This window comes from Polyodon spathula, chromosome 2, assembly GCF_017654505.1.
Source record: "Polyodon spathula isolate WHYD16114869_AA chromosome 2, ASM1765450v1, whole genome shotgun sequence".
NCBI classification, from domain to species: domain Eukaryota; kingdom Metazoa; phylum Chordata; class Actinopteri; order Acipenseriformes; family Polyodontidae; genus Polyodon; species Polyodon spathula.
Genome location: NC_054535.1, coordinates 40,167,320 through 40,182,757, shown reverse-complemented (window position 1 = coordinate 40,182,757; position 15,438 = coordinate 40,167,320). Strand labels below are relative to the sequence as shown.

The following is a 15,438-nucleotide window of genomic DNA, read 5'->3' as shown; positions in this document are numbered from 1 at the left end:
ACTGTCTATGCTCCGCCTGTAAATAAGCAGTAGTTAAATATAAACAATGCGCTTGCTTCTGAACTTCAGTTTTAGGTTTTCTGCTGCATATTCGCAGACAAGCCTAAAAACCGGGTTCAGTTCACTAATGCAATTTCACCTAAGAAAAATGGTGCATTACAAAACTGAAGAAAGGGGAAAACCGAACACCCTTGACTACAGGATATATTTTAGTAAGTCTGGACTCAGAAAGGTTGTAAATGCACATTGGATTTCGGGGGGGGGGGGGGGGGGGGGGGGGGGTGGGGGGGGGGGGGGGTGGGGGGGGGGGGGGGGGGGGGGGGGGGGGGGGGGGGGGGGGGACTACTTTTCATCGTGTAGTCTAATTGTTTCATTGATTTAACTGCATCCAGAAGCGAGGTCAAAGAAAATTCCTAGGCAGTGCTCACAGACAATTTAAACCTGAACCAAATGATATTAATCACCTGCGCCTGAAGTGCAGGGGCTTTTTAGCACTGCAGATTGCTTAGTTGTCGTCATAAACAGTCGTGTTTTTGTCTGGGCAGTGTTATGCGTTGCTATAGAGAAGCATTATATAATGTCTTTGTTTTACATTTTTTTAGATATTATTATATGATCGTTTTAAAAGCAGCAGACGTATTCCTTGATTTCTTACCCAGTTGTGCTGCTAAGAAAACCCCTATTTACTGATGGCATTTATTTGGCACTAACAGTAAATGTGGACTAACCCCCCTTACGTGTTTTACGTTTTTCAGTAATGTATGTAACATTTAACATTTACCACGGGATCAGTAATTCAAATAAGCCAATTACATATAATGCATTTATGAATAATGCAGAGTGCCGGTATAAAATGTTTCATGAGCATTAGAGTTTTAGTCTGGCCCTGTAGAAACTTTTGTTTTTAAACTGTTTTTACAAACCCTTTCTGCTTCAGAATTTTTGTGTATGAAATATAAAACAGTTAAGCATTTTATTGTTATATTACAGTACTTGAGTTGAACATTAAAAATAATGAAAGTAAACAAAATAATGCAGAAAATGAATAATATGAATGGTATATTGCTTTAAATTTTAACATTGTGGCAAATAGCAGCTAGACCATGAGACAGTATTACGGTAGATAGTGAGTTTATTGTGAAGTTGATCCCGTATATTATGGGTGCCCCCGTTATATCTGAGTTGTGAACAGTTGTAAGTTAGTATTTTGAACCTTAGTAACTCCTGGAAAGTGAGAACAGTTCTAAATGCTATCAAAACAAAAATGCCAGCCCAAGCCCCCCTGAGGAAAGCCATCATTTTGGCAATACTAATTGCTAAGCACAGGCAGTGCCTCCTCTGAGAATGCTTCTGTTCAATTTACAGGCACAGCGTCATTGTTTGGAGGATGTTATTGTCTTTCGAATTAAGGCTTCTAGCTATGCATTTTCAAAATGGGGGAAACACCAGTGGGATGGATTCAAATAATTTTAATATTATTAATGGATGGGCGCACTTACTGCTACCTGGCGCAATAATGTGCACCACACTGTATTGAAGGAGTCATTCTTACTGAGCATAGATCCCCAAAATGTCCTCCGAACCTATTGCAGTACAGTTTGTAAGTTCAGTATTTTCCGTGTTTGTTAGGGCACTAGAGTATGACATTGACAAAATAAAATGTCTCTAGTTGTTCGTATTGTCTCTTTCAGAAACCTCAGAGGGAAAATACATTTCACCTTTCCATGACATTCCACTTTTTGCAGGCGATGATCAGGTAAATCACTGCTTTCAGTATAGTTTTTTAAGTATTTAAATGTAATAATTGCATTTTCTGTTCTAGTGAATTCTTTTATTTTATTTTATCTCTAATTATGCGACATCTCATTTCAGGCAGATACCCTTTTACTTGCGTTAACACCTATTTTAAAGCAAGTTTTAAGGCAAATCTTAAAAGAGAAATACAGTCATTTTACGTTTAAGTATTATAAATATATTATGTATATTTTCAGGATTTCCATGGTTATGGCAACTGGTGCTTAAGCAAACAGGTCCTGCTAATCACTCAATCTGGCACTGGCACAGTCTGCACGTGAACTACTTTAAATACCTGTGCCCAAATACATTACTGTTACTTTATTTAGCAGACGCCTTTATCCAAGGCGACTTACAGAGACTAGGGTATGTGAACTGCATCAGCTGCAGAGTCATTACAACAAAGGCTCACCCGAAAGTCAGGGCACAAGGTTAAGTGACTCGCGTCACACGACTCAGTGGTTGAGCCAGGATTTGAACCGTGGACTTCCTGGTTACAAGCCCTTTTCTTTCACAACTGGACCACACTGCCTCCTACATACACTTTAAACACTAATAATTCCACACCCCATGCACTAATACATAGAAATAACGTACCACATAAAACATAAAACACTCACAGGGCAGGGTATAACCCACCACAAGCAGTCATTGAGTTCTATTTGAATGATCTGAATAATGGCTCCAAGTCATGAACCATTCCTCATTGGTTTTTGGTACAGAGAATTCAAAAAGAACTCCAAGGAGAATCCGGACCCAACAGGATACTCATCAATCAGCCATGTGTATATGTAGTCTGACTCATGCTATAATAATGGAATGCATGCTGTCAGAAACCAAACTTCAGTATCCTAAGTGTATGTTGTACATTTACAGATTTCTCTGTATTTTTTGCTTTTTAATTAGAAGTACAAAAACAAAAAAATAAAGACATGACAAGCCAATGTTAGTATGGTACATTTTACAATCACTATTCCGAACAAAACTAATCCAACTGGTTTGGATTAGGAAGAGTTTACTATATTTAGATTAAAATGTGGACTATTAATGCAACAATCAATGCAACATGAAAATTATTTTAAAAAGCAGCCTTTATAGTGTTATTTAGTTAAAGTAGTAAAGGAAAATTACAACCGATAAACAGTTAATGTGCAGTGATTATGCTAATGCAGGTAGAAGCAATGGAAAGGAAAACAAAAACTATGTACACTGCCATTGGAAATGTAAAGGATACAAACCATAGTTGATGTCTGGTTTCATGTAAGCTATACACAAGCTAAATACACATTTACAGTAAGACACAGCGTTGCATTGATTTCTTAACTTGTAAACACAGAACCAACTGGATTAGGTCATGTAAAAAAAAAAAAAAAAAAAAAAAAAAAACCTTAATTGAACAGAATGAAAGGATAAGTGTTTTTGTAGAGATGATGTCAATACTAATCTGGCCTAGATAGAAATTCAGCTGTCCTTACTCAGAATGCTACAGACCATTTCCTTGGAGATGCAGAAGAAATAATTAGATTGCTCTAAAGCTTTTATTTGTCCCGAAAAATATATTGAATAGTGCTGTACATTAAAAACAAAAGGGCTGAAAAAGTTAATTAATATAATCACTGAGTGAAGAGATAGATATTATTACTGGCTCCTCCTGTGTTTATAATGTCTCTAGGAGTAGCAGAAGAGTAAAGACATTTTAGAGCTCATGGTTTTGTGTATTTGGGCTGTCTTGCACAAGGCTGATTAACGAGCAAATTTATATTACATATTACAAGACAAGATTCAGTCATTAAATGCAGGGATCTGAAAGATATTAATAGAGCGCTCATAGCAGGTACTTGCTTCACTGTTACTGCATCAAACAACTTGCTGATGATTTCCCATGATTTACTCGTCATTTTTCCTTCAAATTTGTCTGAGATGGATACTGTAATTTAACTGTGTTAAGCAGACAAGTAATTCTTACCAGATTGATTTTCTCATACCCATGATTTATTAGGAAAGTATGCTCTTATCATTGTATGAGTTGTAGACCCCTCTTTTTCTGCACATGAAAATGATGACCCAACAAAGAAAGCAAAGAGAAATGGAAATTAGGTACTTTTAAAACTATGTACAGTGCCTATAGTAAGTGTTCACCCCCCTTGGACGTTTTCACAGTTTGTTGTGTTACACCCTGAAATCTTGATGCATTTAAATAGGATTTTTTTTTCCCTTTGATTTACACAACCTACTAAACAGGCAAGATTTTTTTTTTTTATTGTGAAACAATAGTTAATGAAAAAAAAAAAAAAAAAAAAACCCTGAAATGTCTTGGTTAGATAAGTGTGCATCCCCATAGCATGATGCTGCCACCACCATGCTTCAGTAGGGATGGTGTTACCTTGGTGATGTGTTGTGTTAGGTTTGCGCCAGACATAATGCTTTGGATTTAGGCCAAATAGTTACATTTTTTGTTTCATTGGACCACAGAATCTTTTGCCACATCTTTTCAGAGTCCGCTACATGCCTTTTTGCTAATTCCAAGTGGTATTTTACTGGCATATTACACTTACTATAGACACTGTATTGATGAATTAAACCCTTATATCTCAGCACAACCATGGTTTTATATAGCTGTGTATATGTCAAGTTGGATTATGCCTTCAGTGTTTGTTTTTTTAACCTTTTATCAAAAATAAAATAATGTTTAACTGTTAAATTGCTTTATGCATTAAAAGAAATCATGTGAAAAAGCCCTAAATGCGGAAAAAGTACAACCAAAGCTTTTGTACTATATTTCATATCTACTTATATTATTGGTCACATTGGTATTGGTTCTGTTTTTCCAGAACATCATAGTCTTGTATAAAAAATAATATGCCAGAGACATAGCTTTCTTTTTTAACCTTTCCTGTAGCTATTTTTCTTTAGTTGTTTTAATTCATTATTAACATTCAATTGCCTCCAAACTAGCTTTCAGAAAAAAAAATCTAAACATGTTGTCTTTGATTAAATCATTATAGAAAGACATGAGCAAAGGTCCTTTCAATTATGTTGGGTCTACATGCTGTATTACTGTAAATTTCATTTTGCTGAAAGCTAGTTGCACAGTTACTGAGTAAATTGTTAAACTCATTAGATGAAAGCAAGTAATTGTGTTAATTGTTTGTATTTTTATAGTGGTCTTTCTGAAATGTACTGTCTTGTGTTCTGATATATGTTACTTTTATATATTCATAAAGTCAATACCATTATATATACAGTGTATGTATGTATTTATTTATTTAACAAGTAAAAGGCAATTATACCACTGAATCCTCAAGTTGATTATCTATGCTGAATGTCTTCTATTTTACTGATAAAAACTGTGATGATGCCTTTTTTTTTTAGACTGTGTTTAACATGGTTGTGGAAATACCTCGCTGGACAAATGCCAAAATGGAGGCAAGTTTTAATTTACTTACTTTTACTTATTAAAATGTTAGACATTTTAAGTACATTGCAAACAAAATAAAATACCAATAAAATACTACATGTTTATTCAAGAAGGCTTAACCCAGTGATTTCCTTCTGTTTATTATTATTATTGGATGTAGTGGAAGAAAGCGATTAACTGCTGTCTTGAGGAAGCAGTTTGGAACCTGTCAATTATAACTAATGAAAAGTCATCTCAGCAACTGCGTGCATTTATTAGCATTTACTTTTGTCCATTCTGCCAGTGGTTCTAATGAAGGAGATGGACGCATTTATCTTGGGTGATCTAAAGCCCATTTACTGCCACCGTCTGTGGAAGAAATTGAATAATGCAGTGGGAGGTTTTTGAAACAAAAGATATTTAAAACTGTAGTGCCCACAGTCACAATGGATAGTATGTTAATCGGGTGTGGAAAAAGTATTCAAACATGTTACCTGAGTAAAAGTACTGTTACTTGGAAAATGCAATGAAGTAAAAGTCAAAGTATCCTTCTAAAAACGAATTGAGTAAAAGTACTCAAGTATCAGAAGTAAAAAGTAGCCGCCTGTCACAAAGACGGCCGGAGTGGGGGACGTCCTACCAGAAACAGGAAAATAAACAAAGAGAGATGGAGTTTGGTTGAGCTGAGCGAATGGCTTCGCTCAGCATTTAATGAGTGAACAGACACAGAAAATAAACGGTTGCAACAAACAAAAACAGGACACAGCACATTTGCCAAAATAAACAGACAAACAAAACAGACTATACAGACAAAAGACAGTGAGCAGATATTTTACCTATTACTTTATCACAATTATTACTATTACCTCAGTCTCCAATCCCGTTCTCCACTCACTGAACACCCAACCCCGAGTGGGTGAAAACATGCATCACCCCATCCTGCAGACCTCCAATATGTATTCCCTCCTGCTCTACCCAGTTCTGCAGACCTCCAATATGTATTCCCTCCTGCTCCACCCCGTCCTGCAGACCTCGTATGTATTCCCTCCTGCTACACCCCATCCTGCAGACCTCGTATGTATTCCCTCCTGCTACGCCCCGTCCTGCAGACCTCCAGTATGTATTCCCTCCTGCTGTTATTGACCTTTTTTCTGTTTAATGTAAGAAAATCTCCTTTTTTATTGTACACACACTCTGAACGCAGTCTGCCAATGTATACTTCCTAGCTGTCCTTACTGTATCTATTTAAATTACTTTACAAATAAAGTTTTTTTTTTTGTTGTTGTTTTTTTTTTTTTTAAACTCAATCGAAAATAGTGTTAATCAGTGGCTATAGCAACTTCTCTGTGGTTTTATTCACAAATTGCAAAACAAATGGATGAAGACTGACATTCATTAACTTTATTTCAACTAATCACCAGCAACACAGACACAGTACCTGTTCTGACAGCACTTTGAATAAACTTTATGAACACAACAGCATGATTACCAATAACACATTCAAGAAAAGTAGCCTAACATACTGAAATTTAGCTGGCTGTGCAAACATGCACTCAAATCCTATTTAAAAAAAAAAAAAAAAAGTAAACGATAACAAACACGTGACCAAACGGTACGAACAGCTGCATGTAAGTAGAATATTTTAATTAAATATGGTACTGTACTAAATTGTTATTTATGCCGCTTGGATTATTGGATTAAACCAAAGAGCCTGAACAGACCACATTGCTCATAAAATACTGAGGTAAACTGAGCAACAAAACTAGTTCTTCATAAAATCGGGATAAAACTATTAGAAAAACTTTATTTTTAAATTTTGTTTAACGTATCCATATTCTAATAGCATTTGAGCCCTCAAGAGCCGTCTTGTCTTTGGTGCGGGCATTACCACACGATTAAGCTCGCTCCTTCGGGCTCAATGCTTAATTGAAATTGCAAATCAGGAGTTAAAATTTTAGGCACAACCTTTATCCATAAATAAAACACAATTCATGAAATAATTCTAGCATCAAATGTTTAAAAATTTGAAATCCTGTTTTGAAACTGCTTGTAGATTCCTGTTACTCTTCAAAACTACTAGTGCATCCTCTGCATCTAAATGCTGTGTTTGTTGATTCCTTCTTGCGATATAAGATCTATATATATATATATATATATATATATATATATATATATATATATATATATATATATATATATAATATATATATATATATATATATATAAATAAATCTACTATGTGTTTCCCTTGTCTGGTGAAATTAAAATCTATATATGTATATATAGAGAGAGAATTAAATTCTAAATAATAACACAGTAGGCGAAATTCAGTGCTTACCCGACAGATTAACACCCCGCCTCTGCTCACGAATGATTGGACATCTGTCAGATCTTTCACTTTCCCATTGGTTATTCACTCACCTTTAATTGCATACCGTGAACGGTCTTTGCTTGCTTATGACTGGACAGCTGCGTAAAACTTGGCAGATATTTGACTCTACTATTGGTTACACCTACTGTCAGTAGTTGCAACTGAAACAGACATAGTTTGTGTCCCTGCTGTGACGCGTCTGTTGGAAAAAGTGTTTAAAGCTTTGTTTATTCTCCCACGCTACGACCCGCTAGAAATGTATTCACAACCCATAATTTAAGAAAAGCTGCCGTGGGCACGATGGCCTGGCTTCGCGGGCACGAATTTGCCCGCGGGCACCACTTTGAGGACCACTGTTCTAAACAAACGTACTTTAGTAAAAGTACAAGTAGTCCCAAAAATAAAGTACTTAAGTAAAGTACAGATCCCGAAAACAAATACTTAAGTAGTGTAGCAAAGTATTTCTGCTTCGTTACTTTCCACCACTGATATTAATATAGATGCCTTTGTAGAGGTTTACTCTAATATGCCGTAATGGTTGCTTCACCTTTAGGCACACCTCCCACTTTGTTCAGTCACTCTGAACTAGACACCTTTTTTCTGCTATTACCTATTATAAATGTGATCACAAGCTCCACTGTAGCTTAGGGAAGGAAATTAATAATGAAACTAAAACGAATGGGTGTTAGATCACAGAGAGTTCTGCAGAAGTTTGCAGTGAAGATGCAAGTCTACTGGTCACTTCTGTATTGTAAGAGTTTTTTTTAAATTAAGAAACACTTTGACTTTATTACAGAAGTTAGTGGAGAAAAAAAAAATTCATGCAGTATATTTACTGGTAGTATTTTCAGGAAGAAATTACTCTGAGGCAACTAAAACATGCTCTAAATCAAGCTTTACAGCAAATCTCTTTCTTTGTTTGTGTGCATGGCCGTAACTAGCTATGAGGACACCGATGTTGTGTCCTCGGTTGTTTTTTTGCATCATCAATGTAAAAATTCTGGTGAAGTACAACAGACTCCTTAATTTTCTCTGTTGGTTTGCCTTACCTTACACATAGATAACATAGATTTGGAGGTTGAATAATAAATACCAAGCAGTCATATAAATACTGTCAGCCATAGCTGGAAACCTAAGCTTGACATCAGTAGAATGCCAGCTCTGGTTGCGATTCTGATTGCGTATGTGTTTGTGTGTGTTATATGGCTTGAATATCTTTATTTTCTGTCTAGATTGCAACAAAAGACCCACTGAACCCTATTAAACAGGATGTAAAAAAGGGCAAGCTTCGATATGTAGCAAATGTCTTCCCTCACAGGGGTTACATTTGGAACTATGGAGCCCTTCCACAGGTAAGATTGGAAACTGACAACATGGTATCAGCCAAGGTAAACTAGTGTTACGGAAAGGTTCCACTTTTCTTAAGTAAGGATAGGGATTAATGTGTGACTGCAGAATGTCACTGAAGGACTTGCATGTATAACAAGCTCTGTTGTTTATCCACTTTCGGTACCGAACGCCGAGGTTGAAAAGGGAGAATAGTGTTAAGGGCAGTATTGTTTTATGCAGGGTCATTATGGATTCTGACCTCTGTCTTAAGGGAGGTTTAAAACTATACTGATAATGGCTCTCTTGCTTCATGTTTAAGACACTGACTTGTTTTAAACATTCAATGTTAAAAAATATTGTGTAAGTGTTCGGACCTTAGCTGAGGAGGGCAGTGCAATTATAGGTTGGCCCTTGGAAGCATGGCTACTGGATGCCTATATATATATATATATATATATATTCTTTTTTTCATTCAACAGACCTGGGAGGACCCAAGTCACAAGGATAATGACACAAAGTGCTGTGGTGACAATGACCCAATTGATGTGTGCGACATTGGCTCAAAGGTTGGTGGAGCAATTAAGAAAATTGAGAATCCGGTATAGCCTACGGGCAGTGCTTAATTTGTAAAGAAAGAGGTACCGGGGCATAAGCAATAACAATAATACCGTTCTTAAGAACTGCACATTCAAAATCATAAGTTTATTTGAAAGAGTATTTAATGTACTAGTGTTAGATGTTTACAATCACATATTCTTCATTATATACAAAGTAGCAGTATGTGTAGAACAATACATAAAAAGCAACCGCAGGGCAAACTGTATATTTTGCCCCTCCGCTTTTTTTGTATACACACTATTATTCTATGTTTTGTTATGGTTTTGAATTTAAACTGTTTAAAATTAAATAAACATGGAAGGGCATTCTGAGGACTCCAGAAGGCTGACATTGATTACAAAAAATAAAATTATATATATATATATATATATATATATATATATATATATATATATATATATATATATATATATATATATATTGCACACCCTACACATTGGTTTGACCCATGATCCTCACTGTATTAATGTTTAACATTATTGGTGACGTCAGGGCCGGATTAAGAACTCACGGGCCCTGGGCACAGACTAGATAAATTGACTTTTTGTTGAGCAGCTTTGAATGTAGTTAAGAGGCTGTTTCATTTCTACCGCATTTTCTTTTGCCTGCAGTTTCTCAGCATTACCAGCTCCATGGAACCAACATTAACACACTACACGCAACATATAACACCGAAATACACACAGGGGCGGGGCAAACTTGCCACAGTGATTAATGCTTTGGCTCCCCAGGACTTGGTTTTCTTGAAATAGCATGGTCCCAATTTGTTGAAGATAAGGTTGTAAACAAGTTGTGGGGTTCCTGCAGTCAGTTTCAGACATCACCTCCCTCCCTTAACCCATAATGTATTTTGACCTTCATTTACCAAAATGAAAAACAGTGAGCCAAAATGGGAATTACTTCTAATACTTTCTTACCCTGGTTCTCCATAAGTGGTTCCACAGAGATGTGATTACTGTTTAAAGTTGGTGGGTGTTCTGGGGCAAGGGTTTGTTCAAACAATTTACATCTGTGCCTGTTTCGTCTCCCCATCCCCCATTATGAATGCTTAACCAAAAAGATGTTTACAAGATAAAAGAATTGCACATAGAAAAACAAACAAAAAAAAATAACAGTATGTGTGCTGTGGTGTAAGCTTGCACACTTGATAAAAGTGTAAGCATATTTTTAACTGGGTCTTACTTGGTGACTTGCTTCTTCCAGGTATGTTCTATAGGAGAGGTTATTCAAGTAAAGGTCCTGGGAATACTGGCAATGATTGATGAAGGAGAGACAGATTGGAAGATAATTGCTATCGATGTTGAAGACAAAGATGCTCCAAATATTAACAGTAAGTTCTTAATCCATATATGTCTCCTCTGCAACACAACAAGATTAATCACACTGTCTTCCTACATGAATTGTGCCTCTATAGTCATATTTAAGAAAGGATACCTTTTAAGTCAAGTAAACAAAATCTGGTGGAACTACAGCCTGCGTCTGTATTTCCAACTGCTTGTGGTGCTGATTGAGCTAATTTACCATTCAAAGTGTAACAAGTGAAGAAACAGCTGCTTGGATTTGTGTGGATTGCTGTTCTCCACAGTCTAAGAAAAGCAGCAATCAACACAGATCCAAGCCTCTGTTTCTTCACTTGTTACACTTTGAATGGTAAATTAGCCCAAGCAACACCAGTTACACTTACCTGATTGTCAGCACCTGATTTCTGTGGAAGGCTTAATCAGAATAATCAAATAATTGGTTTGTGCTGCACTACTGATCATATAACGACAAAAGATGAGTGCAGTTCACAATGACAGAAAAATAATTACCACTGCAAAAGAAATATCACATTATTTGATTGAAACTCACTTTTTTTTTTTTAACATCACATCATACCATCTCAAATGTGTTATCCTTTAGTAACTTTTTTCCTGTTTCTGTTCATACTGTCATTGCACAGGTATAGATGATGTACGAAAGCTCAAACCCGGGTATCTGGAGTCTGCAGTTGATTGGTTCAAAAAATATAAGGTCCCTTATGGAAAACCAGAAAACCAGTTTGCCTTTAATGGAGAATTCAAAGACAAGGTATGTCTGCTCTGGTTTTCAGAAAATATTACCTGGATTTTCCCTAATTAGACTGTGTTGAAAATACCTCTTACTCAAAGTTAATTATCCCAGTTTAAGGGACCGAAATGTGACAATTAACGTAATTGAAATGTTAATAAATTAAACAATTCACCACTGTCATTACAGCAGAGTGGAAAACAGGCATCATGAAACTAAAGTCAAAAACAAATATACTGTAGCAGATAACATCCTGGTTGTTTCTAATTTTTCGATTGGTTCATTCCAGCTCAATTGGAGCAAGTTTTATAGTTGAGTATCCCTTGTTTGTCCACTTGAGCTGGCCTTTATGGTATACCAAAATCTGTTCCCAATATTGCAACACAAAAATATAATGTACAAATATCACTGTAACAGTGTTACTGTGGGGGAAAGAAGTGACCAGCTGAACTATATTATGCGCCATTGCTTTCTTACCTGGTTGCCAGAAGTACATTTAACAAGGAAACTACAGTATGTTATCATAATGGATAATTGTCCCATAACGATTTTTACATATTTGAGAATATGTTGTAAATATAGATATTATATAATGTAGAAATATATAAACAGATTAAAACAAATGTACTCAAGACTCTACGACCTTACTTGGTACACCATATTCAAGTGCAATATATCTGCTGTCTCTGGCAGAATTCTTTTGTTTGGTAGAAAATGAATTGCAAACAAAACAAAAGCTGTTAGCTGACCTAATTATTTTGGTCTTATGACTTCCTTAAGTCTACATAAGGGAAAATGAACAATTAAGCTATTCTGAGTGCAACAGTCTTTACCTCAGAGCAACAACAATACGAGCTCATGCTGTATGTATTGCTGCATGTTCTACTGTTAAGCATTTGTGGAAACTATTTCCTGCGTCTACATTTCACTGTTCAGCTTCTGAAACCTGAGTAAATAATCTCAGCTAAAAGCAATCCCCTGACGATCGGTATAACATGGAAGTGGAAGAATCTGAATGTTATCCGTTTCAGTGATTTTAACTTGAAAAGACAATCCCTAGTCTCACTGGCGTTTACGTGTATTATTTTTCACACTGACTCTGGTGAAGCCTGTTTGTCCTTCCGCAACATTAAATTCACTTCCTGTGTTACAAGTAATAGGACCCACTTGACACCACATTTGATACGGGCATATTATTGCCTGTGACAAAGAAAGATAACTACACAGTGTTGTGGCAGGACAAAGGTATATTTAGTATCACAACCCTAAATAAGGTTTTTAACTTCATTGAGTGGTGCCTCCTAGTTTCACAATGGTGGTTCTGAGGGGTGGGAAACCCTTATTACTGTTGGTAGTACAATTCCTGGATTGCAGAATTACCGGCAAAGGCTGTTTTGTGCTGCCCCTAGGATTTTGCAGTAGAGATCATTAAATCAACACACCAGTACTGGAAGGCACTGACACAGAAACAGACTCCTGGAGGTGCAATAAACTGGTAAGTCAAATCACAAGCTTGCGCTACAGTTCTCTAATACAGTATTTTGGATAATCAATAGTTTAGATTTTTTAATTTACTGTTACTAGTTTATAAAATGTATTATTAACTTCATTGACAGTGCATAGCTTTTAAACATTAGTCCAAAAGATATGTTTTGGAAAAAGAAGACCATGGGTCCAGATGTTCCACTGGGGACAATATTCCTGAATCACACATTTACTATGGCGTGTGCAATTTGCCTGCAGTTTACCCACAGTGGAAGATATAGCCCCTTAAGTGCTGACACCTATTCAGTGCATCTTTATTACAATTTGGTATGACCTCATTTGGATTTATTACAGCTTCTCAATCTTCTGTAATGACATGTCCAAACATTTTTATTTTGTGAATCAGTGGGATATCTTTTGACACTTTATAATCATATCAGTATATTTTACTAATTTGCTAGTCTACAGATTTTAAGAACATAAGAACATAAGAACATAAGAACATAAGAAAGTTTACAAACGAGAGGAGGCCATTCGGCCCATCTTGCTCGTTTGGTTGTTAGTAGCTTATTGATCCCAAAATCTCATCAAGCAGCTTCTTGAAGGATCCCAGGGTGTCAGCTTCAACAACATTACTGGGGAGTTGATTCCAGACCCTCACAATTCTCTGTGTAAAAAAGTGTCTCCTATTTTCTGTTCTGAATGCCCCTTTTTCTAAACTCCATTTGTGACCCCTGGTCCTTGTTTCTTTTTTCAGGCTGAAAAAGTCCCTTGCGTCCACACTGTCAATACCTTTTAGAATTTTGAATGCTTGAATTAGGTCGCCACGTAGTCTTCTTTGTTCAAGACTGAACAGATTCAATTCTTTTAGCCTGTCTGCATATGACATGCCTTTTAAGCCCGGAATAATTCTGGTCGCTCTTCTTTGCACTCTTTCTAGAGCAGCAATATCTTTTTTATAGCGAGGTGACCAGAACTGCACACAATATTCAAGATGAGGTCTTACAAGTGCATTGTACAGTTTTAACATTACTTCCCTTGATTTAAATTCAACACTTTTCACAATGTATCCGAGCATCTTGTTAGCCTTTTTTATAGCTTCCCCACATTGCCTAGATGAAGACATTTCTGAGTCAACAAAAACTCCTAGGTCTTTTTCATAGATTCCTTCTCCAATTTCAGTATCTCCCATATGATATTTATAATGTACATTTTTATTTCCTGCGTGCAGTACCTTACACTTTTCTCTATTAAATGTCATTTGCCATGTATCTGCCCAGTTCTGAATCTTGTCTAGATCATTTTGAATGACCTTTGCTGCTGCAACAGTGTTTGCCACTCCTCCTACTTTTGTGTCGTCTGCAAATTTAACAAGTTTGCTTACTATACCAGAATCTAAATCATTAATGTAGATTAGGAATAGCAGAGGACCTAATACTGATCCCTGTGGTACACCGCTGGTTACCACACTCCATTCTGAGGTTTTTCCTCTAATCAGTACTTTCTGTTTTCTACATGTTAACCACTCCCTAATCCATGTACATGTGTTTCCTTGAATCCCAACTGCGTTCAGTTTGAGAATTAATCTTTTGTGCGGGACTTTGTCAAAAGCTTTCTGGAAATCTAAATAAACCATATCATATGCTTTGCAATTATCCATTATCGATGTTGCATCCTCAAAAAAATCAAGCAAGTTAGTTAGGCACGATCTCCCTTTCCTAAAACCATGTTGACTGTCTCCCAGTACTCTGTTACCATATAGGTAATTTTCCATTTTGGATCTTATTATAGTTTCCATAAGTTTGCATATAATAGAAGTCAGGCTTACTGGTCTGTAGTTACCTGGTTCAGTTTTGTTTCCCTTTTTGTGGATCGGTATTACGTTTGCAATTTTCCAGTCTGTCGGTACCACCCCTGTGTCAAGAGACTGCTGCATGATCTTGGTTAGCGGTTTGTAAATTACTTCTTTCATTTCTTTGAGTACTACTGGGAGGATCTCATCCGGCCCAGGGGATTTGTTTATTTTAAGAGCTCCTAGTCCCTTTAACACTTCTGCCTCAGTTATGCTAAAGTTATTTAAAACTGGATAGGAACTGGATGACATGTGGGGCATGTTGTCAGTATCTTCCTTTGTAAAAACTTGTGAAAAGTAATCATTTAATATATTTGCTATTTTTTTTTCTTCCTCTACGATTTTGCCATTTGTATCTCTTAAACATTTAATCTCCTCTTTGAATGTTCTCTTGCTGTTGTAATATTGGAAAAACATTTTGGAATTGGTTTTAGCTCCCTTAGCAATGTTCATTTCTATTTCTCTCTTGGCCTTTCTAACTTCCTTTTTGACTTGCATTTGCAGTTCTGTGTACTCTTTCTGTGTACTTTCTTTTTGGTCCTT

The 15,438-nt window shown here is 36.3% G+C and overlaps 1 protein-coding gene across 4 annotated transcripts in view; it reads left to right on the top strand.

Annotated features, from left to right (window-relative positions):
• LOC121296355 (inorganic pyrophosphatase-like) overlaps positions 1 to 15,438 on the top strand; it is a 105,384-nt gene continuing 89,946 nt past the window's right edge. For all 4 annotated transcript variants that reach the window (XR_005947054.1, XM_041221822.1, XM_041221847.1 and 1 more), the window contains exons 1-8: positions 1 to 212; positions 1,692 to 1,756; positions 5,167 to 5,220; positions 8,795 to 8,914; positions 9,371 to 9,457; positions 10,713 to 10,839; positions 11,452 to 11,579; positions 12,968 to 13,053. Coding sequence is in view for 3 of the 4 variants with exons in the window: in XM_041221822.1 (XP_041077756.1) it covers positions 47 to 212; positions 1,692 to 1,756; positions 5,167 to 5,220; positions 8,795 to 8,914; positions 9,371 to 9,457; positions 10,713 to 10,839; positions 11,452 to 11,579; positions 12,968 to 13,053 (833 nt within the window). In the remaining variant the exon portion in view is untranslated. The remainder of the gene's footprint in view (positions 213 to 1,691; positions 1,757 to 5,166; positions 5,221 to 8,794; positions 8,915 to 9,370; positions 9,458 to 10,712; positions 10,840 to 11,451; positions 11,580 to 12,967; positions 13,054 to 15,438) is intronic.